We start from the raw sequence: 25,904 nt of genomic DNA on the forward strand, positions 1-25,904 counted from the left end.
CCCTCAAGGTGATCTGCAGACAGCCTGATGTTAGCATGCCATCCCTGGAACCACACACCAAAAGGTGTCTTCTATGCTCCTGTGGTATGAGAAGCAGGCAGCAAGGCACATTCCCCATGCAGCTAATGCCGTTTCCAGCACTGCCAATCCAGAAGGAAAACGTGAATGGGCTGTGATGAACAAAAACACGTGTGCATCTATTTCAAAGCCTTTTGGGTCTCCAGCGCTTGCCGTTCTCTCCCTTGGAGCCCTCTGTGCCATCCACTCCAGTAAGTGCAAGTGCTGATGCTGAAGAGCAGCATCCTGCAAGGCCATGGGAGAGCTTTCATGGCCAGCGCTAACCTGGTCTTGTCATCTCTCTTTCTGTGTCCCAGGCTGAGGTAACTCAGTCATTTAGTACTACATGCTCTTGGCTGCCTCTGAAGAGCTTTTGGAGGAGAAGAATTAGACCGGAAACATGTGGCAACTCACTGCATGGTAGAGGCAGAGATGCAAGGAGTACTCCTGTATCTGGGACTTGTGCTGCGTTTGTGCTCAAAGCCAGCCCGATAGTGTGAGGTGAGAAGCCCCGCTCCTGGCTGAAGAGTGAGTGTTGGCCACACTGTGTCCCAGCAGAGCACACCATCAGCAGCAAGCTGCGCAGGTGCGTGCCAGCAGCAGGGATGCTGTGTTTCACAGGCACCTGGCTGCTAGCTTCAGCTCTCAGGGTGCCAAGGAATGGATTAACCCCTACCACGTCTGAGAGAGACCTTAGGAATGGCTAGGAACAGAACAAAATGGAAATGCCGCTGGCGGCAGTGTATCTGCAGCCAGGGTGTGCCTGTGTCTCCGATGCTCTGCACAACTGTGTGCACACTCTGCACAACCCCAGTGCCAGAGGACAGAGCACCAAGGATTTTTAAAGATCTGGGATAGTTTCTACAACAGGAACGGGGTAGGGTTATTCAGCCTTGAGAGGACAGATGAGGTACAGCTATGAGCGGGCAAGGAGGAACTGTCTTTCACCAGGTGAAGCTCTTGGGCGTCCTGTTACAAGGAAGCAAGCGGAGCTGGTTTCTTCCCACAACGCAGAGCTGAGGAGGAAGTCCCTGCTGTGGGACATTGAGGTTTGCAAGAGTTCAAAAAGGAATACCTTGAAGAAAAAGCCGTCAAGGGTTATTAGATGGAGACACCTTGTCTGGCTCAAGAACTGCTGATTGCTGGAACCTGGATGAGGTTTCAGGGAGAACTGCATGTTTTCCCGGTTCTCTCTCTCTCTCTTTCCTCCTTAAGTATCATTTCTTTTTCTTTGTGGCTTTTTTTTTTTCCTGAATTTTGTTGAAAGCTCCTTGAGGAACAAGAAAGGGAGGCGATGTGTGGAGCACAGGCTGTCTCAGGGTTATAAAGCTTTATTGCTCACTGGCAAGAAGTAAGATCTGCTGTGACAGGCTGAGAGGAGGGCAGATCAGCCTGTTTTATAACCTCCTTTGTCTCCTTGCAGCTCTCAGTACCGCTCGGAGTCACTGAAGAAGTGACCCTGGAAGCACTGGCAGAGGGTGAGGTTTGCTGTTTCTTCCTGCGTGAGTGCCTTCACATAGCGGTGGGCCGCACTGTCGTCCGAGGTCTGGAGCAATCAAAGTCGGTGAGGTTTTAATGCAAACACTGAGAGCAGGCACCAGTGACTCCAGGGCAGTATCATGAGTCTTGGAGGGCATCTTGGCCCAGCACACCAACTGTGCTTCTGGCAGTGAGGGCTGAGTGTACCCAGATCCCAGCCTGCACTGTGATGTTCACGGAAGGAACACGCATGGGCAGGTTGGGTGAGAAGCCATGATGCGTATGAGCTGGTCCCTGCTCTGGCTGAGCCCAGCAGCAGTGGCCAAGTGCAGATGGATCTTTCAGTACGTAGAGAAGGAGGAAAGATCTGCAGACTGTTGGAAATCAGAAAGTCAAATTCCCTTCTAAAAAAAGAAATCCAGTCAAAGCTGGGTGGGGAGGAACTGTTGTGGGGGCTTGTTAAAGCCAGGCTGATTTTCTAAGTAATGATGAATCAGATGTTTTCCTGTGAAGTTACGTGCGTCTAGAGAATAGATGATAAAAGATGATGGTTTTTCTTGGCATGCCGTATTAAGAAGCTAAACACAGTGATGTGATTCTAACTGGTATCTGTGATGCTGGAGCAATGTTGAGTTGGCTGCTTCTGGAAGAGGAGGACCTTTTCTCATCATTTGGGATTTTACTCTGTTAGATAACAAGCCCAGCCAAGGGACGCAGTGAGAATGCGTCTTTGCCAGCAGTGTTCACTCTGTGTGTTGAATGCAGAACCAGAGATGGGGTATGGGCAAGGAGGAATGTGGCACTATTAAGTAGATAGAAAAACAGAACAGAAACAAAGACCTGTGCCTTTTTTTTTTTGGCAAAGAGTTTTATTTCTTTTGGGGGAAGAGCAAAGTGTGGTGGCCAGCTGGTTATTCTGGGGTGAGGAGCCTCCAGGTTGCCTGGTCCCTGCCAGGTCCTGGTCACGAAGGGTAGAAACATGCTGGTGTGAGGTGGCAGCTTGGCTGAAAGCAGGACTGGCTGGAGGGGTGAGCAAAAAGTGTGTGTGGCAGCGTGGCTGCTGCGAAGAGCAGAGGCACTGTGCCAGAAAGCATGGTGGAACACAGAGAAGAAGCCAGAGGAGACAGTGAAGGGTCAGCTGCTGCCCGTGAGAGCTGACAAGACACCCATAATGATGAATTCAATCTGCAGTCATTATAAGCAGCAGTGAATGCTGCCCCTTATCCAGCCACCCCGTCACTTAATCTTTGCAGACAATCTCACCCATCCATGCAAGGGACACTCAGCTGCTCATGGGTTGGTTGCCCACCTTCCCATGGCTCTGCAAGGCCATAACCTGCAGCAAGAGAGGACAGCACCACTCCATGTTGCTTTAACTATCATGTCCAAAATCAACTGACTTCCATGGACCTGCCTGGCAGGAGACATCTCAGCAGAGCAGCATATCAAAGGACTGGAAACAATCCTTCAACAACCAGATAGGTGTGTGTGAATCTATATATGCATCTGTCTATATATGTGCATGTATATATAGTGACTGGAAAGCTGCCCGGCGGAAAAGGATCTTGGGGTGTTGGTCGACAGCCGGCTGAACATGAGCCAGCAGTGTGCCCAGGTGGCCAAGAAGGCCAACGGCATCCTGGCCTGTATCAGGCACAGTGTGGCCAGCTGGAGTAGGGCGGCAATCGTGCCCCTGCATTCGGCACTGGTGAGGTCACACCTGGAGTACTGTGTTCAGTTTTGGGCCCCTCACTACAAGAAAGACATTGAGTTGCTGGAGCGTGTCCAGAGAAGGGCAACGAGTTTGATGAGGGGTCTAGAGAACAAGTCTTATGAGGAGCAGCTGAGGGAACTGGGGCTGTTTAGTCTGGAGAAGAGGAGGCTGAGGGGGAACCTCATCAGTCTCTACAGCTACCTGAAAGGAGGTTGTAGTAAGGCAGTTGTTGGTCTCTTCTCTCAACTAACTAACAACAGGATGAGAGGCAATGGCCTCAAGTTTCATCAGGGGAGATTTAGATCAGATATTAGGAAAAATTTCTTTACTGAAAGAGTGGTCAGACATTGGAACAGGCTGCCCAGGGAGGTGGTTGAGTCCCCATCCCTGGAGGTGTTCAAAAAACATAGATGTGGCACTTTGGGACGTGGTTTAGTAGGCATGGTGGTGTTGGGTGGATGGTTGGACTTCATGATCTTAGAGGTCTTTTCCAACCTATGATATGATTCTATGATTCTATATGCATGCACGTGAGTGTGTGTCACCAGGTGGGAGGTCCCTTATGTCCTACTAGCACAGCTGTCCCCCAGAGAGACCTGCGTGCCTGCAACCCTGGGGAGAGGCTCCTGCCCTGTTGGTGTGGGCTGATGGTGATTTTCCCTCCTGCTCCCAAGACGGAAGGATCAGAGCCAGGTCGGAGCTACCAGGGCTAGGTGACTTCACCCCCGGTCATCCTGTCCTGGGCTAAACCTGGGCTTGGCCTCCCAGCAGAGTCTCACCTCCTCAGCACAGGGAGCTTTGAGTAGGGCTCGGCGGCAGCCAGCGAGGCTGGGAGGTCCCCATTTCCCTCCCCCGATCCCCCCAGGGCTGGGGGACATCTGGCAGAGCCCGGGGGGAGCCGGAGGCCGAGGCCGGACCCTCCCGCAGCTGTCTGCCACTCCCCCAGGCTGGGGGTGGCGAGGGGGCTCCGGCCCCTGTTCCCTACTCCTTCGTCCGCAGGTCTCACAGAGGACTCTCGCCGGGCTGGGGAAGAGAAAGGTGGCAAGGGTGTGGGGGGAGATGCAATCGCAAGCCTAGAGTTGTTTGAAAATAAACAAATTTTTTGAAAGACCCTTTTGGGCACTGAACAGTACCTTCTGGGCTTATTTTCCAGAACCGGTGAAAGAGGTTGAAATTGGCTCAGTTTCCTGACCTTGATAATTCGCATCTGAAAAAGGTTGTTCCTCTCCTGCTCCTGTCCTGTTCCGAAACAAAAGGCGTGAGGGCAAACGCGTCGAGTTGCCAGCCGCTTTTTGGGTGGTGAGAGCAGCACGGCTCTTGTTGTACTGCTGAGAGCAAGAAATTGTTTCCTTAGTGCATTCATCAAATCAGTCCTACAGATGCCCTGCAAGTTGTTCCTTTCAAAATTAACCCTTTTAATTAATGGAAAGAATACTGTGGTAAAGGATGCTGTTACTTGGAGTTTCTTGCCAGGCTGCGTCACAGTAGGTGCTAATATTTCCTAGTTCTCCCCAGCAGTGCCTTGGGTTTGTAAATGTATTTTTCCAGGGCTGTTTGGCCTTTGGGAGGTGGGAGGATTTGCCCGCAGGTCTCGGTGTTGGTGCTTCTCCTGCCTACGCTTTTGGAGGCTGGAGGTACCACTTCTGAGACCACTTCATTGCTCTCTGAAGTACCCACTAGGGCAGATGCCTCTTGCTTTGGGGCTGGTGCTGGGCACATGCGCTGGCCACAAGGGTGTAGGTTGGAGGGATGTTTAAGCAGAAGAAACTCAGTCCTGCTAAGACAGTAAGTAGAAAAATGACAAATGAAGGACAATGTCTGCAGTCACTTCCTATCTCTCTGGCAGAGCATCTGACACCCACTTTGCAAGGCTGTCCCAGGCCAGAGTTCCTGGTAATCCAGGTATGTCAGGGAGTCTTCCAGCACTGGGACACCACTCTGCAACGGGACCGTTGCAGTCAACGTGGCTGATGGTTTGGGTTGCTGTGGGCCAGACTCTGAAGTAGGAGCTGTAGTTCTTCGGCATAAAGTATTCAGCTGGTGTGTTCAGGACTGAAAAAGGGATTTTTGTTATCTGGAAAAAGCTTCAGTTTTTTGAAACTGAAATAAAAAATACCTTTATTAAAATAGTTTGGAATGCTCTGAAATTTTTAGTAACTTAAGCACTGAATGTTTCCCTAGGAAGAAATGGGTGTTTCATGAAATGCTTTTTTTCTGATGGAATAAATTTTAGACAACAGATTGCAGGCAGTTTAATTTTGAGCACAGACACACAGCACAGAGTCAAGTAGAACTGTACTTTCTTTATGGGAACAAGGTTACAGTAGCTTAATAACTGATGTGAGGCAGGCTGCCACACTGAATTTTTTTTTTTTTTTTACAAGCATGACATCCCTCATCTTTAGGAAAAGAATTCTTAAAAGATACTGGAAAGGAACAGGAATAGTTTTAAACTTCTCACACCAATAATGAGAAGAGAATCTGGTCAATCATATAGCAGGAGGGATACATGTAATTTTACGTGAACAGTATAAAAACAATCATGCTATTTAATGCGAAACTGCCTTTGGATAGCTGAAGAAATTGTTTGCTGTACTAGCAACAGTTAAAGGTGAAAATGTTATTTTGCACTTATTGAGACATGGTGCTGGACTTTTGTATAGTATTTTGCATGCTGCTGTCCAAGTGAGCGCAGACTTGCTCCCTCTCACCATTTCAGTGGGAGCCTTCTGCTATCTTCAAGCGCCCCTTAGCTTTTGGAGACAGAGAAGGGAGAATCTAAATGTCAGTGAGAAAAGGGGACTTCCCAACTGATGGAACTGTAGCGAATAAAACTGAAAATATCCAGAAGTTGGGGCAAAAAACCTCAGTACCTCGTAGAGCAAGAGCCACTGTATGTGCAGATGAATATAACTCTGTACAGTGGGCCACTGTCTGTGCATACATATACCTGTATGTTCTTCTATCTATGCACATATATTTAAAATACTTTGACTTAAAATCATGCTTTTGAAAAATTTTTCCTGCATTTTAGGAGTCTGGCCACGCTAGGTATCCTGTCCACCACTGCTCCCCAGCTCCCCAGCCTAACGCTCAGGCGCACCGGGGATTTCTACTGCACCCACTGACTTCTGGACCTTTCCCCACAGCCCCTCTGCTGCCACCTGCCCTTCCCAGCCAGCTGCTGCAAGGAGTTACTGCTTCGGGAGCGCGGCTCCACCGTGGGGAGAGCTTGGTGTCAGGGGCAGGCAACGGCCATGCTGGAAATAAGTTGAACACAAGGATAGGTGGGCAAGGAGACCCCACGAGTCTCTCAGGAGCGATGCACATTGCAGCCCCCAGCCCAGAGAACTGTTAGGGGCTTGCACATCCCCGCGGGCAGGCTTCCATGGCCCCTTCCCAGCCTGAGGGAAGGACATGGAAAGCAGGAAAAGGACCACGCATGCTGGGCACCCCAGGGAGGCAAGAGGGTCCCTGCTGGGTCCTGCCCAAAGTGCTGTCTGCCTCCTGCCCATCACAGAGGTGTTGTTCTTGGGGGGAGTCTCTTTGTCCCTTTCTTTGGGGTGGCTCTGTTCCTGGGTGGAGGCAGCGCTGGACATCCCAAGGAGAAAAGAGCATGCTGGGGGTGGCAGAGCAGTGTGCCCTGGCTGCCAAGAAAGCCAATGGGATCCTGGGGTGCATTAGGAGGAGTGTGGCCAGAAGGTCGAGGGAGGTTCTCCTTCCCCTCTACACTGCCCTGGTGAGGCCCCATCTGGAGTACTCTGTCCAGTTCTGGGCTCCCCAGTTCAAGAAAGATGAAGAGCTACTGGAGAGAGTCCAGCGGAGGGCTACGAGGATGATGAGGGGACTGGAACGTCTCTCCTACGAGGGGAGGCTGAGGGAGCTGGGCTTGTTCAGCCTGAAGAAGAGAAGGCTGAGAGGGGACCTAATAAATGTTTATAAATATCTCAAGGGTGGGTGTCAAGAGGATGGGGCCAGACTCTTTTCAGCGGTGCCCAGTGACAGGACAAGGGGCAAAAGGAGCAAACTGAAGCAGAGGAAGTTCCATCTGAACATGAGGAAGAACTTCTTCCCTCTGAGGGTGATGGAGCCCTGGCACAGGCTGCCCAGGGAGGTTGTGGAGTCTCCTTCTCTGGAGATATTCAAGACCCGCCTGGACAAGGTCCTGTGCAGCCTGCTGTAGGTGACCCTGCTTCGGCAGGGGGGTTGGACTGGGTGACCCACAAAGGCCCCTTCCAACTCCGAACATCCTGTGAGTCTGTGGTTCTGTCTGTCACGTGTGGGGAGGGTTCATGGTGGGTCTAGAGAAGACGAACGCCCAGCACCCATGGGCAACGGATGCCCTGGGAGCACAGACAGGTCTCGGGGGTGGACAGACGCTCGGGCCACCACAGAGCCGGGTGGGCAAGCCGAAAGCCGGTGGAGGGGCAGCCGCTGGCCGCTTCCCCGGGGCGTGCGGCAAGGGGCCCTGCACCCCCCTGCCCCCGGGCCACCTCCTCGGCTCGGGCGATGCCCCCCCCCCGGGGGCTCCTTTCCCAGGCGCCGGCAGGTGCCTTATCCTCCGGCCGGGCTGTTTTCCTCCGCTTTTCCGCTGCTTGTTGTGCTCCAGCGGCTTCCCCGCAGCCCTCAAGGCCGAGGACCGGCGGCCGGGGCCGAGCCCCGTGTTTTCGGGGGGGGTGCCCCCGCGTTCAAGGCCGCCGCTGCCTTCCCACGCCCGGCGCAGGTGCTGCGGGGTCCGGTTCACACGGCCGGCTCTCACAACAACCCCCCCCGGCCGATAAGGACGAGGCGGAGCAGCGAGCGGGGCCTGGGGACCCCCGGGCTCATGGATGCGGGGGGGGGGGGGGTGGCGGCGGGCCCCGAGCGCGCCCGGCCGGGGGGCCCGCAGCTCCCCGCCCGAGGCCGGCGCCCCCGGGCCCAGGCCGGCGGTCCCCGGGGCAGCCGAGCGCATCCCCCGCGGCGGCGGGGCGGGCCGGGGTCTCCGCCGGCGGCAGGCGGTGCCCGCGGTGCCCAATGGCTGCCCACGCCCCGGCATAAAGGCGGCGGCGGCAGCAGCAGCGCGCTCCCCTCCGCCGGCCGGGCCCCCCGGAACCGCCCCTCCCCGCCGCCGCCGCCGCCATGGGCCGGCCCCCGCCGCCGCTCCGCCTGCTGCTCGCCCTCCTCAGCATCCTCCCGCTGCTGCTGCTGCTGCTGCTGCTGCTGGCCGGGGGCGCCGCTGGGACCCGCCGCGCCCGTGAGCCGGGGGGGGTGGGGGGGCGGGGCGGGGACCCTGCGCCATCCCGAGGGGCTGGGGGGGGTCGGTCCCTGTCACAGAGGGTGTCCCCGTTCTCCCACCCCCCGGTGATGTGGGGTCCCTGCCCCTGTGGCATGCCCTTGCAGCATGGGGGGGTCCCTGCCCCCCGTGGCATCCTTCCCGCCCTGGCAACATGGGGGGGTCCCTGTGTCTTGAGGAGCCGTGTCCCACTGTCTGGGGGGTCCCTGCCTTTCTCCGGGGGGGGGAATGAGAGGTTGCAGCTTTCCCTCCAGGCCCGCGGAAGGTCCTGGGGTGCCCCTGGGTGGGGGCAGTCCCCCCCTCTGCAGGGTTGCGCTGGGACCCTCAAGCTGGGAGCAGCGTGGGGTGCGTGGCAGCGGGGGCTCGGCGTGGCTGACCGCGGGCTGGGGTCCCGCTCTCCCACAGCGCCCACCAGCCCGACGTGCGCAGCCTCACGCCAGGCCGCCTGCGGTGCCGCCTGCATCCCCGTTCCCTGGCTCTGCGATGGCGAGCAGCAGTGTCCTGACGGGACTGACGAGCAGTGCGGTGAGCAGGGGGGAAGCTGGCACCCACCCTCTGTCGGGGGGTGGCCTGGGGGGCTGCGCTGCGCCGGCATCAGGGTGCTCTGGGGGGGTGGTGGGGCAGGGCAGGGGCACCTCGCTCCTTGCTGACTCTGCTGCAGGGACGTGTGTGCCCCAGAGCTGCTGAGGATGTCTGTGGCGTGGGGACACATCCTGGATCCCGTGCTCAGCGAGGCACCCCCCCGCCTGCCGGAGAGCCCTGCTGGGGGTCGCCCCTTGGCAGAGCCCCTCGGGCATTGCCAGCACCTGCCCTGGGATGGGACAGTGCGGGGGGGACCCTTGCAGTTGTGCTGGAGGAGTAGGTCCCAGTGACCATGCGCTGTCCCCGCAGATGTTGCCTGTGGCGGGGACCCCCACGTTTGGCAGTGTGACGACGGCCGGTGTGTTTCTAGCAGCTGGCGTTGCGACGGTGCTGCGGACTGCCTGGATGGCTCTGACGAGCAGGACTGTGGTGCGTGGGCTTCACTGGGGGGCTTAGTGGGGGTGGATGGGGGCGTGGGGCAGGGTGTGAGTGCTGCTCTGTTCTCTTAGTGTGCGGGGCGAAGAAGGTGCAGTGTCCTGGCACCCACCACTGCATCCCGCACTGGGAGCTGTGCGATCGGCACCAGGACTGCGAGGACGGCTGGGACGAGGAGGGGTGTCCCCAGCAGCCCTGTCTGCCCGGGCAGTGGCAGTGCAGGAACAGGGTGTGCATCATGGCCGAGTGGAAGTGCAATGGGATCGATGACTGCGGCGATTCCTCGGATGAAGATGTCTGCGGTAAGCGAGCGCGCTGGATGCTCCACAGTGGGGTGAGACCTGTCCAGGCCACGTGTGAAGCAAGGGGGGTACTTTGCCTTCCCGAGCCCCAGCTCCCCTTGGGCTGGGGGCAAGCATCCTGAGAACCTGTTGATGATTTGTGGGGCCTCCCTGTGAGTCTGAGACCCATGGCTTCCCCCATGCCCACTTGGTATCGGTCTGCCCTCCTAACTTGAGCTGTGTGTGCCGTAGCCCCCTGCCCGCCTGGCATGGTGCGGTGCGACGAGGGGAAGTGTATCCTGGAGTCGCTGATGTGCAACGATGAGGATGACTGCCTGGACGGCACCGACGAGCCCAGCACGTGCGGTGAGTTGCCCGTGTGGCCGGGGCCGCGGGGAGCCGCGGAGCCATCCCGCGCTGTGTCACCCCTCCGCTGCGTCCCCGCAGGTCGGAGCTGCTTTGTACGCAACGGGGGCTGCGCAGAGACGTGCGCTGACACGCACTGGGGAGTGCAGTGCTCCTGTGGGGCCGGCTGGGTGCTGCAGGCCGACGGGCAGAGCTGTGCTGGTAAGGAGAGGTCGGGGTGCACACGCTTCGGGCGCGTGTGGCCGCGGCTGCCGAGAGCGGGGTCTGCCCGGAGCCAGCGTTGGTGCGGGAACCCCTGCCTCAGCCCCGCTCCTGCCTGCGTGTCACGCCTGGCCCCGCAAAGGCTGTGTCTGGGGCATGTCCCCGCGGCAGCTGGTACGTTTTGGGGCTGGGGTCACGGTCCCTGGGGAGCCGTGGCGGTGCTGTCTTGGGGGGAGGGCTAGCCAGCCGTGCAGCGGGCTCCTGGCTGCGCCTGTCCCCGCAGATGTGGACGAGTGCTCCCTGGAGTACAGCCCCTGCAGCCAGCTGTGCAGCAACACCCCGGGCGCTTTCAGCTGCGCCTGCCTCCAGGGCTACACCCTGTGGCACGGCACCATCTGTGAAGTGGCAGGTAGGGCCAGCCGGGGAGCCCGGGCTCTCCGAGGGGCTGGGCAGTGCCCCCAGCCCGGGGCATCCCTGCTCACCGGGTGACAACCTCCCTCGCCCTGGCAGACAACGCAACGCAGATCCTGGTGGCGGTGGGGCAGGACCTGGCCCTTCTGGATGTGCGGACCCAAGCCTACCGGCCCCTGCTCTCCACCGAGACCGAGCCCCGCGCCCTGGTGTACGACCTGCTCCGAGAAACCTATTACTGGCTGACAGAGGACGGGGAGCTCCGTACTCACCTCCCAGGGAAGGGCACGCGGCCCCTCTATGCAGGTGGGAAGGAGTGAGGGTGCTGGGTGCCGTAGCAGAGCTGAGATGGGTGCCAGGAGCTGGCCTGCTGCCCCAGCCCTGCCTTTTCTGTAGAGGAAGGGGTCAACTGGGTTTTGCCTCCTGGCCTGGAGCAGTGGTGGTGTGCCTTGAACTGCTCTGTCTCCGCAGGTGCCGGCGAGGTGAACAGCATCTCCGTGGACTGGTTCACAGGGCAGCTGTACTGGGCCAGCAGCCACCCTGCAGCCATCTGTGCGGGGCTGGGCGATGGCCAGGGCTACGTGACAGTGCTGGGGAAGGACGTGACACCGGAGCAGCTGACAGTTTACCCCGCTGCAAGGTGAGGGGCGAGCGAGCCAGGGCTGGCCCCGGGCTCCTGGGTGAGTGATGCTGGTGCTGGCCACGTCGTGCCTGCTGTGGGGCTGTGGCAGTACTGGTGTCGTGCGGTGAAGTGGGTGCTGAGTGCCTGCCCCCAGGTCGCTGTACTGGGTCAACCGCGGACAGAGGGGCCGGACAGTCATTGCTGCGGCTGGCATGGATGGCTCAAACCGTCGGGAGCTCACAGTGGTGTCCATGGAGGAGCCCGTGGGGCTGAGCCTGGACCACGTGGTTGGCAGGCTGTACTGGATCAGCGAGTACAAGGAGGTAGGGACGTGGGGCAGCGGGGCTTTGCCCCCCCAGCTGCGGGGAGGCCATGAGGTGGGAGTGAGGAGGGTGGCCCTGGTTCCCCTGCGGCTATGGCCGAGGCGTGGGAGGGAGCAGGGAGCAGTGTCTGGGTCCAGCACACGTCCTTGGGCTGGGAAGGCACCACTGTGAGCCTCGTGGCCGTGGGACGGTGCCGGCACGCGGGGGTGCCACATGGTCGCCTTGTCCCCAGTCCATCGAGACGCTGCGGGTGGACGGCGGCGGGCGCCACTCCTTCCCTGCTGTCCTGCGGAGCCACACGGAGCCGCTGGGCCTGGCTGTGTTCGAGAGCCGGTTCTTCTGGACCGACGGCACCGAGCTGGCGTCGGCCACCCGGGCCTCTCCGCAGGAGCACGCCGTGCTGCTCCGTGCCCCTGTCTCGGCGTTCACGGTGCTGCACGCGCTGCAGCAGCCTCCCCGTGAGTACCCTGCACCGAAGCGGGGCTGGTGGCACCCCCACCGCTTCCCGGGGTGCCAGGGGAGGCTGCGCTGTGTCCCAGAGCCCACCGGGTCCTGCCCGATGGCTCCCCTGGTCCCGTGGCGGAGGGGTGTGAGGTTGTGATGGGGGGATACGTGAAACTAGGAAATCCACCGAGTCCCGCGGCTTTGGGTAGAGCTGAGCCCTCCTACCTCATGTGTCACTGCTGCCCTGCCTGGGGTAGCTGGTGGCTTTTGGGGGTCGGGAGAGGCGCGGGGGGGGTTCATGGCTTTCTGAGCTGTTAACATCCTCTTGCTCCCAGGGGACACTGCCGCGTGTGCTCCAGGCCTGTGCAGTCACCTGTGCCTCCTGTCCCCTGTTCACCCTCGGGGCTACAAGTGTGCGTGTCCAGAGGGCCTCTTCCTCCTGCCCTCGGGGAAGTGCGCAGGTGAGCCGGGTCTGCAGCGCGGGCTCGGCTGTCCGGGGCAGGATGCATCCTGTGGGAGCTGGCGGGGGGGCCTGAGGGGCTGCAGCTTTGGTGGGATGAGGTTCCAAGCACACACGGGTGCTCTTATATTTCTGCCTTGCGTCTTGCTGGTGACCCCGTCTGGTGCCCCCGGGGCCGTGCTCACGCGCTGCCCTTGCACCTCGCAGAGCTGTCCATCGTGTATGCGTCGGGGAAGGCTGTCTCCATGGTACAGGTGGGCCCTGGAGCACACAGTAGAAGGGTGCAGGAGTGGCAAGAGCCCCTCCACCTGCAAGATGTGGACTGGCAGAGGTCGGTGCTCTACGGGACGGATGACCGTGGGACGCTGCTGCGTGTCGTGGGGCACCCTGGCAGGAGAGAGGCCATCGTGACTGGGCTGCCAGGTTAGACCCCATGGGGTGATGGAGGGCATGCTCCCCTTCCAGGTTCTCCCTGAGGATCTCTTGGGTGCCGAGCACAGCAGTCCCATGGTGGGACTGTGCCGAGGCACCAGGCAGCTGTGCCCTGGTTGTAGGGGCAGGGGGGACCCGGGCCCCATCAGGTCATGGGACAGTCCCATAACTGCTTGTCTGCCTACTCTTGCCAAGTCTGCTCTGCCCGTGTGGACATCCGCTCGGGGGACCTGTACTGGCTCGCATGTAACCGGAGGGACATCGGGGTGATCCAGGCGTCTGACATGTCCCCGCGCGTCCTGCACCGTGCTCGCAGCAGCATCCAGCACCTCTTCTTGGACTGGCAGCGGGGCTCTCTGTACTGGCTAGCCCGCGGGCAGCCCCTACAGCAGCTGAGCCTGGCTGGGGGTGCTCCGCGGGATGCCTGGAACGAGACGTGGCCTGGAGACCTGCCTGCGGCCATGGACAGCAGAGCCTTCAGCCTGTTCTGGAGCTCAGCCCTGGGTGAGCCCTGGTGGTATCTGGCATGGGGAGCAGAGGTGGTTGCTCCAGGCAGGAGTGACCAGCCATGCCCGATGTGCAGCAGGTCCCTGCCCGGGCAGTGGGGTGCTCGTGGGGTGGGGTCTGTCGCATGGCTGAGCCCCTGGCCTCAGCCATGAGGTCTCTGCCATAGCTGTGGGAGCGTGGGGTGGGCCATGAGGGGTGCCTAGGGGCCCCAGGGCACCACCATCCCTCTGCCTCACAGGCCTGCGGGCACTGAGTCTGACCAAGCGGCAAGCTGTCACCCTGGCACCTAGCTGGTCCCACGGCCTCGTGGCTTCCTTTGAGCCATACCTGGTGTCAGCAAATGGGACGTCTCTGCTGCTGTGGGACCGGAGGACGCTGGCCCTTGTGCTGTCCATGCCGGCAGCAGACGTGCAGGGAGTTGTGGCCTTCGTGGGCTCGGAGCCACAGGCTGGTAAGAGGGTCCGTGGCTCTGTGCCTGGTGCTGTACCTGATGGGGCTGGGTGGCCCGTGCTGCTCTGAACTGGGGCAGGGTGACTGGCTGCTGGTGGCCATGTGGGGTGCTCTTGGAGGTGCCTGGAGCGTGGGGAGGGTACAGTCCTAAATTCAGGCTCGTGTGTCTGTGCCTCTGCCAGTGCCACCAAGCAAGGGGTCTGCCCTGCCGCTTCCTCCACCTGTGACCACCACTATGAGGACAACCACAAGCACCACTGCTGCTCGGCCCACCAGTTACACCACAAGACCTACGCCAAGCAAGACCACCACTGCGCTCACCACTACTCCTACACCAACCAGCAAGGCTACCACAACACTGACCACCACCAGCCAGTCCACATCAGCCAGGACTACCCCTGCACCAACCACTGCCCGGACCACACCAACCAAGACCACCACTGTGCGGCCAGCCACCACTACCACCACCAGCACTGCCACCACCAGTGCCACCACCACCACCACTCGGTTCTCAACAACAAAGACCACTGCCCCACAGCCAGCTACTACCACCCAGCGCTCAACCAGCCCCGCACGGGTAGTGCCACCTACCCCTTCCCTCCCGTCCAGCCCTGCACGCCCCCTGACGCCAGTGCCCCATCTGTCCTGTCCTCGCACACATGTGCCCTGCCGTGATGGCACTGAGTGCGTGGCCCAGGAGTACCTGTGTGATGGGGAGAAGGACTGTGCGGATGGCTCTGACGAGGACGGGTGTGCCCAGCTTTGTGACACCCCAGGTAGGAGTCGTTCTGCAGTCCCCTGGGCAGCTGGGTCGCCCTGTGCCAGGGCTTCTGGCTGCTTCCTGGTGGGGCTAGTGGGATGGGGCCCTGGGAAGGTCCGAGGGTGTCCTGGGCTCTGATGCTTGTAATGTGGCGTGCTGGTTTCTTCCGAGCTTGGCACTGGGCTGGAGGTGCTGTGAGTCAGAAGGGGACAGCAGGGCTGTCCCCGCTGCTCAGTGACATAGATGTGGCGGAGCTGAGGCTGCCTCAGTCACCTTGCTTTGGACCTGGATGCACTGGGACGCATTGACTAGGAGGGACGAAGCCCTGTCGCTGTGGTGGGGGGCCATTCTAGGTCGCTGCAGGGCTAGCAGAGAGGCTGGGCACCATGGCTGCCTGCTGCGGGCTTAGCGAGACCCCTCGTCTCCCCAGGGTCCTTCCGCTGCGCGAGCGGAGTGGCGTGCGTCGGGGCTGGCGAGCGCTGCGACGGGGTGCCGCAGTGCCCCGACGCCTCGGATGAGGCGGGCTGCTGGAGCCCCACGCAGGAGTGCGCCCTGCGCTGCGACGCGGACGCCCGCTGCGTCCCCGAGAGCTGGCTGTGTGACGGCCATGCCGACTGCCTGGACCACACCGACGAGCAGGGCTGCGGTGAGACCCCGGGGCTGGGTGGGACCGGGGCTTCTGGGGGTTGCCTGCCCCGCAGGTGGGTGCGCCGGGGTTCCTCTGGGTCCAGAAGCAGGCACTGCCCGGGGCAAGCTGCCGAGCGGCTGGAGGAGCCGTACCCTGCTCAGCGCTGTGCCTGCTCTGGTGGGACGGGGATGGGGATGGGGACAGTGCCCCCGCTGAGCCCTGGCCCTGCCCGCAGTGCCAAAGGAGTGCAGCCCAGCCGAGTTCCGCTGCCAGAGCGGGCAGTGCGTGGCCGTGGCCCTGCGCTGTGATGGTGACCGCGACTGCCCAGATGGCTCAGATGAGGAGGGCTGTGCCGTGTCCCGGCCGCGGCTCTGCCGCCCGGGCGAGGTGGCGTGTCCTCGCAGCGGGGAGTGCGTGCCGGAGGCTTGGCTCTGCGATGGCGATGCCGACTGCGGGGACAGCACGGATGAGCAGGTGGGTGGGGTGGCGGGGACACAGCCTGGCCCTGCTCGCTGCTGGCGGCGCTGGTGGCCTTGTTCACCTCTGCTCTTGCAGGGCTGTCCCTCGGAGGAACAGCCATGTGGGGACCAGCAGTGGGGCTGCTCCCGTGGCCACCAGTGCATCCCTGGTGTCTGGCGCTGTGATGGAGAGAGTGACTGCGCGGACGGCAGCGACGAGGCTGGCTGTGAGCAGCACCCTGCTTTTATCCCCTCCGCGTCTCACCCAGGGGTGGTTGGTGGGTGCCCAGCACAGATGGTGGCAGGGGATGTGTCTGTGCCGAGGCAAAGGGCGCTGTGTGCTGGTTGTCTCTTCCAGCATCTGTGCTGGCTCCAGGCCCCAGGCAGGTGCATTGTCCCTGTAGGGCTGGTGGCCTTGGGATGAGGATAGCCTGGAGCCAGGCTACAGGCACAGCTCTGGATGTGGCTGCAGTAAGCCTTGGGCAGCCTGTGGGCACAGCTGAATCTGCCCCAGCTGAACACAAGGAGCTGGTGGACGAGGCTCAGGGCAGCCTTCCTGATGTGTCCCTGCAGGCCAACCTGCTCCCTGCCAGAGCCACCAGTACCCTTGTGGGCTGGGGGCCTGCCTGAATGCATCCCTGGTGTGCGACGGCCGGCAGGACTGCACGGACGGCTCGGACGAGGCGGGGAACTGCTCTGTGCCCTGCCAGCAGTCCTGCGCTCGCTTCTGCTACCCCTCGCCCCAGGGCCCCGTGAGTGCCAGCAGCCCTGGTCTGGGGGCTTACCCCACTGTGCTGTCCCAGTCCAGCTGCAGGAGGGAGTCTCATGTGTCCCCAAGAAGGGGATCCTGATGGCCTCTTTTCCCACAGCGGTGCTGGTGTGACCCAGGCTATCGGCTGGCCGAGGATGGTCTGTCCTGCGTGGATATAGATGAGTGCAAGGAGCAGGGTGAGGGAGTCTGCAGCCAGATGTGCCTCAATGCCCCAGGGTCCTACAGCTGTGACTGTGTCGCTGGCTACCTGCTGGAGCCCGACGGCCGCGTCTGCAAACTCACTGGTAAGCCCTGGGATGGCCAAGTAGTGCTGAGGGTCCCTGGCACTCTAGGGTATACCAGGAGCCAGTGGGTACATGTCCTCCCGTGCCTGCTGCCCGTGGGGAACCTTGTAGTGCCATGAATGGCCTTGTCACCTCTGCCACATGGCCTCCCATGCCCCACTTGGCTGTGAGCTACTGCTTGCCAGCCCGTGGCCAGTTGGAATATCCATCTGCATTGGCTGGGGACCACGCTGTGTGGTAGGGCTCCAATGCCCACGAGCGCCGTGTTGCCTGCGTGCGCTGGGACCATGGGGCCGCCAGTGCTGAGCAGGGTCTGGGTGGCTCTGTGTTGCCCCAGGACCAGAGCCCACGTTGCTGGTGGCCGTGCAGTCAGAGGTGTTGTCCTATGGCCTGCGGAGTGGGCGTGAGGAGGTGCTGCTGGCCACCGACAAGGATCGCGTTGTCTTCTCGCTTGACTATGACCTGGTGGATAGGAAAGTCTTCTGGATGGACCTAGCCACAGAGAGCATCCGCTGGCAGGACCTCGACTCGGGCAAGAAAGGCACACTGGTGAAAGGTGGGCTGTGACTGCGTAGGGTTAGCAGGGTTGGGAGGAGCCAGAACTCCTGGGATGGAGGGGGCCTGGGCTGGGAGCATTGTGCCAGAGGGCCATGCAGCTGTCGGCCCACGGGTGCTGACTCTTGGGCACATTGCAGGTGTGAGGTCGGACTGCATAGCAGTGGACTGGCTTGGGAGGAACCTGTACTGGACAGATGGGGCAGCAGGGCAGGTGCTGGCCACTCGTCTGGGGGCTGCCTGGCGAGGGATACCAGAGTACACTGTCGTGATGGATGGAGACCTGGACCAGCCCCACTCTCTGGTGCTCCAGCCTCTGGCAGGGTAAGGCTGGGACAAGAGAACATGGGTACCTCCTTGCCATCCCTGCCCTGCCCCGTCTTCCTCCACTGAGGCAGGCAATGCTGGGGAAGAGTTGGGATGGCCTCACCTGGGTGCTGTCGAGGCTGTGTGACTGGGGCAGGAGGAGCCCAGGCACCTGCCCCTGCCCTGTGTGGAGCTCTCAGTGCGTCCCTGATGGGATGGGAAGCTCAGCACTGCTCCTCTGGGCTGCACTGGTACTGGGACGATGCTGTGGCAGGTCTGTGGGCCAGCACCTCTCTTCCTGACAGGCTGCTGTACTGGTCAGAGGTGGGGAGCCACCCACGGGTGATGAAGGCTGCCATGGATGGGAGTCGGCGGCACATGCTGGTGGCCCAGGGGCTGGGCTGGCCCACAGCACTGGCACTCGACCTCCCCACCTGGAGGATCTTCTGGCTGGATGAGAAGCTGGGCAGCGTTGGTTCTGCACGTCTGGATGGCACCGGTGTGAAGGTGTGTGGTGGGGCTCTGGTGACGGGGCCTCAATGGGGGCCAGGGTTGGGTGCTCACGGCCTCTCCGCCAGGTCCTGCAGCTGGGCTGGGTGCGGAGCCCCTTTGCGGCGGCTGTGTTCGAGGGGCAGCTCTACTGGTCGGAGAGGAAGGCATGGTCCGTGCAGCAGGTGGACAAGGCCAGCGGCAAGAACAGGACCGTGCTGCTCAAGAGACATGGGGAGCCCCATGGCCTCCAGGTACCTACCTGGGGGACCCCAAACCCTACTGCGCCAGCTCTGCCGGGGCTCCCACCCTGCAGAGTCAGAGCCATGGGGAGCTGTACCCACATCCCAGCGGTCCTCAGGCAGCAGTCCTGGTGCTCATGGGTCTCTGCTCCACTCGGAGCATCTCTGCCTCACCGTCCTGCACCCGGCGGGGCCATGTCTGAGCCTGCCCTTCCCGCAGGTGATGCACCCATCCCTGCGCCTCACGGCTCCCAGCCCCTGCACGGCGCGTGGCTGCTCCCACCTGTGCCTGCTCAGCGCCAGGCACGCCGGGCAGTGCCGGTGCCCTGCCAGGCTGACGCTGGCTGATGATGAGACCACCTGCCTGCCCCTCCGCGATTCAGCCTTTGCCCTCCTGGCGTCACCGGCAGCCGTGGCACAGGTACCGTCCTCTGGAGACGTCCTGGGGGGCTGCTCTCCTCCCCACTGCCCGGGGAGCTGGGTCCCCATCCGAGCGCTGCCTCCTTCCTCCAGGTCTACCTGAAGGACCTGCCTGCAACAGCTGGATCCCAAGGCCTTCCGCCGCACCGGGCGCTGCCCTTGGCCAAGGTAGGCCGCCTGGCAGCCATCGACTACGCCGTGAAGGACAAGAGCCTGTACTTCGCGGAGGTGGGGGGCGACTCCATCGGGCTGCTGCGCATGAAGGACTGGGGCCGGCTGTCCTGGAAGCAGGCGGTGGCTGCGGAGGGCACGGTGACATCCCTGGCCCTGGACTGGCTGAGCGGGAACCTGTACTGGATCGAGGGGTGGCCGCCCAGCATCCACGTGGCAGCTCCCGGGGGGCGGTGGGCGCTGGCGCTGCTCAGCGAGGGGCTGCAGGGCGCTGCCTGGCTGGCGCTCTGCCCGCGCGCCTCTGCCATGTGCTTCGTCACGGCAGACGGTGGACGCGGGCCCGGCGCCACGGTGGAGTGCGCGGCCATGGACGGCACTGGCCGCAGAGCGCTCTGGAAGAGGGCGCGGGCTCCCACCGGCCTCGCCTTCGGGGGTGCTGGCACCCGGCTGTACTGGGCAGACCGCGGTGAGTGTGGGACAAGCCGGGTGCTGGGGGGGGTACGGCGGTGCGGGTGCTTGGTCCGCAGGGCGCAGCCCCGAGGGGCAGCCCGGAGCCCACTGTGCCCCCCTCGTCTGACATCCCTGCGTCTGTGCCCCGCAGAGAGAGGTACCATCAGCAGCGTCGAGCTGGACGGGTCCCACTTCCGCGTGGTGCGGGAAGGGCTGCACGGCCTCTCGCTCTTCGCCGTCGGAGAAGGCTTTCTGCTCTGGAGCACGACCTCGACCAACGGTGAGTCCCTCCGCTGGGCTTTGTCCAGCTGCTCCTGCTGCACCAGGACACGGGGGTCCCTGCCAGTCCCTGCCGTGGAGTGCAGGCTGCCCCTCCCCGGGGTGACGGGCAGGCTGGGGGACCCCACCTCCCATCCCGGGCACCCTGGTGGGAGGAGGTGGAGCAGCGCTTGACCCCATGTGTCTCCAGGCTCCAGCAAGATCTGGCACAGCCGGCTGGAGCGGGCTGAGAGCTGGTGGTTCCCGATGGAGCAGGAGTTGGTAGCCATGAGGATTTACAGCCATTTCTCGCAGGAAGGTGGGTCTGGGGTCACCCCAGCCCTTTGAGCCGTGCCCCGTGGTGGCCATGCTAACCCGTGCTGTTTTGGTAGGCACCAATGGCTGTGCCAAGAGCAACGGGGGCTGTGCCCAGCTCTGCCTGCCCAACCCCGCAGGGCGGCTGTGCCGCTGCTCCTCCGGCTACCGCCTGGTGCGTGGGGTGGCATGCGTGCCAGCACTGCCCTGCCCGGCCCCGCTCCAGGCTTGCCCCGACCTCCAGAGCTGCATCGCCGCGGAGCAGGTCTGCGATGGGCGCCCCGACTGCATTGATGGCTCCGATGAGTCTGACTGTGAGTGCCTGTCCACAGCCGGGGCGGGCAGGGGTCCTGGCTGGGCGCTGGGGGCCTGCCCAGTCTCCCCCGCTTTGGGAAGGGAAGTGTCACTTGGGTCTCTAATCTATGCCCATCCCTCCAGGCCCCTCCAGGGAGGTGTGGACACAGGTCCCCGAAGTAGCACCATCAGGCACATCCCGTGTGGAAGAACAGAAACCAGCCTCACCCACAGCTGCACCCAAGCCTCGGCAGCCCGTCCCCAGCCCGCCCACAGCCCCTGGCCGCCGGGAGCATGGAGAGCCCTTCCTGGTACCCCCCAGCACTGAGGAGGTGCTGGGGGCCATGCCTTGCAGCAGCGAGACGTGCAACCTGCGCGGGGACTGCGCCATCGAGGCCGGGCGAGTGATGTGCCACTGTGCTCTGGGCTATCGTGGCGACTACTGCGAGGAGGCAGAGGTGCAGCCCGTTGCGGGCCCTATCGCCCTGGGGGTGGCCGTGCTCCTGCTGCTTGCTGCTGCTGCCGTGGGGGCCCTGGCCTACATGCGGAGGCGGGACAGGCGGAGGAGGTGAGCTCTGTGGCCGGGCTGGGACAGGTCCAACTAGGGATGGAGAGGGACAGGGTGTCCCTGCCCAGGGACAGCATGGTGTCCTGGGGCACTCCTGGGCTATGTGGAAAGCTCAGATCACCCCGATGGGCTGTTACCGGGGGTTGTGGCAGGACCCTGGGATCTGTCCCATTTCTAGGAGATGGCTGTGCTATCCTCAGTGTAGCTTTTTTCCCCCCCAGGACCTCAAGCACTGCCTCTACCCGGGTGCTGACCTTGTACCACCGTGAAAGCGACCCCGAGGAAGAGGATGAGGAGGAGGAAGAGCTTCCCCCCAAGAGCGATACCTTTGTGAATGAAGCATATGATGGGAAAGAGGTGAGCAGTATCTCGAGCAGGTCCTGGTAGGGACCCCTCTGCCCCCCCACCCGATATGCAGATCTCTCCCCAGCCCCAGCGCTGGCATGGTGCCCACTGTTGAGGCAAAGCTCTGCCCCCCTGCTTGGGAGCGAGGAGCAAGACCTGGGGCTGCCTGGAGTCTGGCTGGTACAGGGGCCATCCTGCTCCGCCTGTGGCTGGAGCTCCCATGCCAAGGTGTGGGGTGGGCCCCGGGAGGCTGGCTCGCACTCACCCCTGATGCACCCGTCTGATCTCTGCAGGAGCTGCCAGCCCCGCTGAGGAAGGGACCATCTCGCCCCGACGCTGTATTTTCATAAAGGAACATTGTGCAGCATCTGTGGTGCCGTTGTGCTTTGTGTGTGGGCTGGGGAGGGAAGGTTGGTTTGCTCATCCCTGGTAGCTCTAGGGAGCTTACAGTCCAGAGCAAAAGGCTTTGGGCAGTTTTTTGGGAAGTCTCCAGCCCCAGCACACTCCGAGCCACCTGAATCTGGTCCTTTGCTCTAGGGTACATCCTCTACCATCTCTTAACCACACTTAGGGCGTCTTGATCCACTGTCCCTTCGCAGCAAGGCTTAGCTTGTTGACCAGGGAGCTTTGGGCTTGCCTGTGGTAGAAATCCACCTGAACAGCTCTGCAGGGAAGCTGGCTCAGCTCTTGCCCTGTTACCAGGGTGCCTGCTGAGCAGGATTTTATAGTGCAGCTCTGACCTCCTGACTGTCCCTTACAAACCAGTGAGACCAGTTCTACCACCTCACACCAAGCTAATGATGAAAGGGGAAATACATGCGATGTGGGTTTTTTTTTTTCCCCCCTTGTAATCTGTGGCTGTGCTCAATGAAGGAGAAATGTATTCCAGAGCTGTTTTTGACCATGGAGGGGAAAAGTCCTTGAGGAAAGTGCTGTAAAAGCTACCTATCATCTTTTACAGACCTTTCCTTCCTGCTTCGGGCAAATCACGGGGGAGCTGGGTTAGCCGTGCCCTCTGGCTCTCAGCCCAGCCTGTCTGGCAAAAAGCTCATGAACCATCCCACAGCACACACCCGTTCCTCTTCATTTATTTTGCTGTTTGCACAGCCCCGAGTTGGGTAGGGACGTGTCTCCTCCCCTGTTCCCAGCATTGAATGCTACATGGTGCTAACCTGTACCTTGCTCACCTGGGAACACCGGAGCTGCCTTTGCCTAAGCGCAGGATGAGCTAAAAGCTGCACGGAGGGACTAGAGCCAGGGCTGGTCCTGAACCCCGCACAACTTTGGCACAGTTGTGGAACCCAGAGCACAGCAGCCTTTCAAGGAGGTTGCAGAGATGCAAGCCAGGTCCTTGGTCTCGTTTCCAGTCTGCTCTGAGGTGGCCCAAGGGCAGGGCATGGCTTGGAGGGGCAGGAGCCAGTGCTGCTCTCGCTGCCAGGCAGGTGGGCCAGCCTGTGCCCACTGCTGTCCCTGTGCTGGGGCTACAAGTCAGAGTCACAAGGCAGGGTGCTCCTCCACTGTTGTCTGTCTCGCTCATCTTCCTGCACGTCCCAAGGATTGCGGTAAGCCCCTGTGGTGGAGCACGTCCCAGTCTCCAGCACAGGGCTGGGGGGCAGCCTGGGGCCCCTGAGCTCCTTGCAGCAGTGGTGGAAGCTGTAGGTGAGGGCCAGCCCGCCCAAGATCTCCATGCAGCTTCCCAAGTAGCTCAGCACCAAGCTGTAGCCCACAACCAGTGTGCTGCCAGCCGGCGAGGGCAGCGCCCACAGCTCGTGGGTGTACCAGGAGGCAGGCACCAGGCTCAGCAGTCCCGAGATAAGCAGCACCAGCCCCGCCACGCCAGCGACCGGGTGCCGTGGCTGCTCCTGCCAGCAGCGAACCCCCAGGGCAGCCACCACTAAGCCCAGGAGCGCTAGCACCAGCGAGGTGGGCATCACCCCGCGGGCCACCCGCACGACCAGCTCCTCGAAGTAGCCCAGCTCATCAGCCTGCCCGCAGAGGCGGTTGTGGCTGCTCTGCTGCTCGCTGCAGATGTCCCAGATGCCCTGCTCCAAGATGAGGTCCGCGGGCTGGCCGCTGATGTGGCTCACCTGCCTCCAGCTGGGTGCCAGCGTGCCCGTCAGGCTCAGCAGGAGCCCGCAGGGGCACAGCACCAGCCCCACGATCATCGCCGGCGGCGTCCGCATGCTGCGGGGTGGGGGTGGGGGGGTTGTCTCCGAATCCTCCTCCGCTCGCCAGAGAGGTGCGGGGCGGGAGGGTCTCCGGGGGAGCCGGGGCTCGCTGCGGGCGGGGGTGCCCCGCGTCAGTGCCGGGGCCGGTGCGGCGGGGTGGGAGGAGCGCGGGGCGGGCGGGCAGGGCTGCCCCGGAGTCCGGCCTCCCCCGGGAACCCCCGCAGCGCTGCGGGCAGCGGGGGCCGGGCAGCCGCCCCGGGCTGCGGGCGGCACCGGGACGCCGCAGCCTCCCCCCGGGGCTCGGCACCGCTCCGTCCCGGCTCCTCCCCGCCGGGCCAGCGCAGGACCCGCTTACGGCTCGCGTTAATTAAGGCGAAATGATGGCGGCTCTCGCGGTTGGTAAGGACCCCGCGGTCCTCCCCAGGCCCAGGAGACCTGTGCAGCTCCCGGACTTCGTCTTCTTGCTCTTCGTCCCAGCGAGCGTCTCCCCGTCCTTCAGGGACCGCTCCGGAGCTCGGCTCTGCCCTGCGGGTCCCAGGCTGCGCCCGGAGGCCCCCCGCAGGCTCAGCGTCCCGGGTCTCAGCGGGAAAAGGCCCTCCGATGTCCACCGAGACAGGTACGGGGAGCCACCGCCTTTGAGAATCCCTATGCGGAGTGCTGAGCCCCCAAAAAGCACTGGTCTTGGGCCTCTCCAAATTTCCCTGAACTTCTGCCGGTCGGGCTGAGCCCAAAAGAGGGCAGCAGCCTCTGTGGATTGGTTTGGGACGAGCAACCCCGGCTGATCCAGCGGGCTGCTGCAGGCTCGTCCCACAGCATCTTCGCTCTGCTGGCTTTGGGGGCTTGGGCTCCCGGAGGGCTGGGTGGGTCTGTGCTGGACCAGCTGCTCCCTGGCTCCCTTCCTCGATCCTCTGTCCTACAGCTATTCCCCGAGTGCCCCCGAAGCCCTTCTGCTCTGTGGCTGCCAGACCGTTTCAGGGATGGATGCGGAGCTGTTGGTCGGTGGATCTCAGCCCAGCTGGAAGGCAGGGGTGGGTCAGGCTCAGCCAGAGCCTCACGTGCCCAGCCACATCTGCAGGGCAGCCATGCTGACAGCCGGCTGTGCGCAGCTCCAGACCGGGGGCTCCTGGCTTTGTCATACGCGGCTAAAATTTGGCACTCCTCAGCTGAGAAACCAAGCTAGGCATTGCTGTTTCTCTGCCCTGTTGACTCTTTTGACTTCTGCCCCGCTCCAGCCATTGACCCGGTGCCAAGCCACCCATTACTGCCCTCGGAGCTGTGGGTCCAACCAACGCACCGAACGCTGCCCGCCTGGTGCGCTGCCCGAGGCTGCCTTCTGCCGCGGGACCCCCGCCCCTGACGGAAGCAGGCACTGAGAGAGCCTGACATCTTCTAGTCCCGGCTCTCACAGGAGGCTGTATTTTCCTTTCCATTTAGACACGAGGCGGAGGTTGGCTGTGAGAAGACATAGTCCTCCTGGGCAGGAGAAAGGCTGGTGGTGAGCTGGGTGGCATGGTGAGCCTGGGCGCTGTGGATGAGGACCCATCGGTGCTGTTTGGCTCCTCCTGAGCTCGGGAGGTTTTTGCTGAGGTTACAAAACGCAGCTCGATGGCAAAGCTGGCAGGTAAAGCAGTGGTCAGCTGTGGACCAGCAAGGCCGAGCTGTAACTGTGAGCGGGGGGGAGCAAGCCCTGAGCCCTGTGTGGCTGGCGAGGGCTTCGCTCCTGTCCCAGGCATGCGAGTGTGGCGTGCGCCAGCCCTGCTGGAAAGGGAGGAATTCTGCATCTTGCCGGGTTCACCCACGTTTTATCCCAGATAGGCCAAGAAACCTAGAGCCCTGCTGCTCGGGGTGCCACAGGCACCCCCACCCTGGGATGTGCAGTGCCTGCCCTAGGGTGCCTCTCCCTGCAGCACCTTCCTTCACCTCTCATCTGCTCCCGCAGCCATGCTCTGCCCCTCTTGCCCTCGCTCCCACCGGCTTGGGTTTGGGAGGGGGCCACTGCTTGGATCTGCAGCAGCAAGTAGAAGCTGGGTGCTGGGAGTGTCGCAATTAAGCACCGCGGTCAGGTTTAACAACCTGGGCCTTTCTAATTTATTAATAATGCCCAGGAGGATGCATCTGCCCTTCGGGCTGGTGCCAGGCTCCTGATTGCGGGTCAAGAATAAGCAGATTAGGTGATGTGGCCTGATGTTTGAGTGAGCTCAGGGAAGGAAATGGGATTAACAGAGCTGTTTCCCGACGCCACACAGTTGGAGATTGTTCATTTCTTCCCTTTTACTTTCTAATGAGGCTGTATGAAAAGCAATTCAAAGCAGAGCCTGGCCCTTTCCAGGCTCTGGGGAAGCATTTAGAGCCTGGTCTCAGAGATAAAATGGTTTGGCTGAAACA

At 61.8% G+C, this 25,904-nt stretch overlaps 3 protein-coding genes and 1 pseudogene across 3 annotated transcripts in view; 3 read left to right on the top strand and 1 right to left on the bottom strand.

Moving 5' to 3' along the window:
• The first annotated feature begins 3,130 nt into the window (after nucleotides 1–3,130).
• LOC142361508 (uncharacterized) lies at nucleotides 3,131–3,963 on the top strand (annotated as a pseudogene).
• Nucleotides 3,964–5,891: 1,928 nt separating this feature from the next.
• LOC142361509 (uncharacterized) lies at nucleotides 5,892–21,718 on the top strand. The gene is made up of 38 exons (XM_075422105.1): nucleotides 5,892–5,935; nucleotides 6,285–6,301; nucleotides 6,400–6,537; nucleotides 7,538–7,703; nucleotides 7,860–7,973; nucleotides 8,290–8,483; nucleotides 8,928–9,047; nucleotides 9,414–9,533; nucleotides 9,614–9,841; nucleotides 10,073–10,186; nucleotides 10,268–10,387; nucleotides 10,671–10,796; nucleotides 10,898–11,104; nucleotides 11,270–11,438; nucleotides 11,575–11,743; nucleotides 11,976–12,201; nucleotides 12,523–12,648; nucleotides 12,855–13,070; nucleotides 13,275–13,583; nucleotides 13,825–14,037; nucleotides 14,219–14,812; nucleotides 15,227–15,442; nucleotides 15,660–15,898; nucleotides 15,980–16,109; nucleotides 16,456–16,634; nucleotides 16,752–16,938; nucleotides 17,276–17,494; nucleotides 17,634–17,817; nucleotides 18,105–18,306; nucleotides 18,378–18,542; nucleotides 18,751–18,951; nucleotides 19,044–19,587; nucleotides 19,723–19,851; nucleotides 20,041–20,148; nucleotides 20,222–20,458; nucleotides 20,583–21,006; nucleotides 21,228–21,363; nucleotides 21,645–21,718. Exons 1-38 carry the CDS (start codon nucleotides 5,892–5,894, stop codon nucleotides 21,699–21,701), a joined length of 7,287 nt encoding a protein of 2,428 aa, XP_075278220.1. The 3' UTR covers nucleotides 21,702–21,718.
• Nucleotides 21,719–22,780: 1,062 nt separating this feature from the next.
• CLDN23 (claudin 23) lies at nucleotides 22,781–23,534 on the bottom strand. Its single transcript, XM_075420126.1, has one exon. It carries the CDS (start codon nucleotides 23,532–23,534, stop codon nucleotides 22,833–22,835), a length of 702 nt encoding a protein of 233 aa, XP_075276241.1. The 3' UTR covers nucleotides 22,781–22,832.
• A 419-nt stretch (nucleotides 23,535–23,953) lies between these two features.
• The window catches only part of PRAG1 (PEAK1 related, kinase-activating pseudokinase 1), a 46,828-nt gene continuing 44,877 nt past the window's right edge, over nucleotides 23,954–25,904 (top strand). The window contains exon 1 of the mRNA XM_075421549.1: nucleotides 23,954–24,135. The gene's annotated coding sequence lies outside the window, so the exon portion shown is untranslated. The remainder of the gene's footprint in view (nucleotides 24,136–25,904) is intronic.

Source organism: Opisthocomus hoazin, chromosome 5 (genome assembly GCF_030867145.1).
Source record: "Opisthocomus hoazin isolate bOpiHoa1 chromosome 5, bOpiHoa1.hap1, whole genome shotgun sequence".
NCBI classification, from domain to species: domain Eukaryota; kingdom Metazoa; phylum Chordata; class Aves; order Opisthocomiformes; family Opisthocomidae; genus Opisthocomus; species Opisthocomus hoazin.

Coding starts and splice junctions, on each gene's coding strand:
- CLDN23 (XM_075420126.1), bottom strand. CDS start 23,534: ATGCGGACGCCGCCGGCGATGATCGTGGGGCTGGTGCTGTGCCCCTGC.
- LOC142361509 (XM_075422105.1), top strand. CDS start 5,892: ATGGTGCTGGACTTTTGTATAGTATTTTGCATGCTGCTGTCCAA. Junction 14,813..15,226: donor CCAGCTTTGTGACACCCCAG/GTAGGAGTCGTT, acceptor TCGTCTCCCCAG/GGTCCTTCCGCTGCGCGAGC. Junction 21,364..21,644: donor AAGCATATGATGGGAAAGAG/GTGAGCAGTATC, acceptor TGATCTCTGCAG/GAGCTGCCAGCCCCGCTGAG.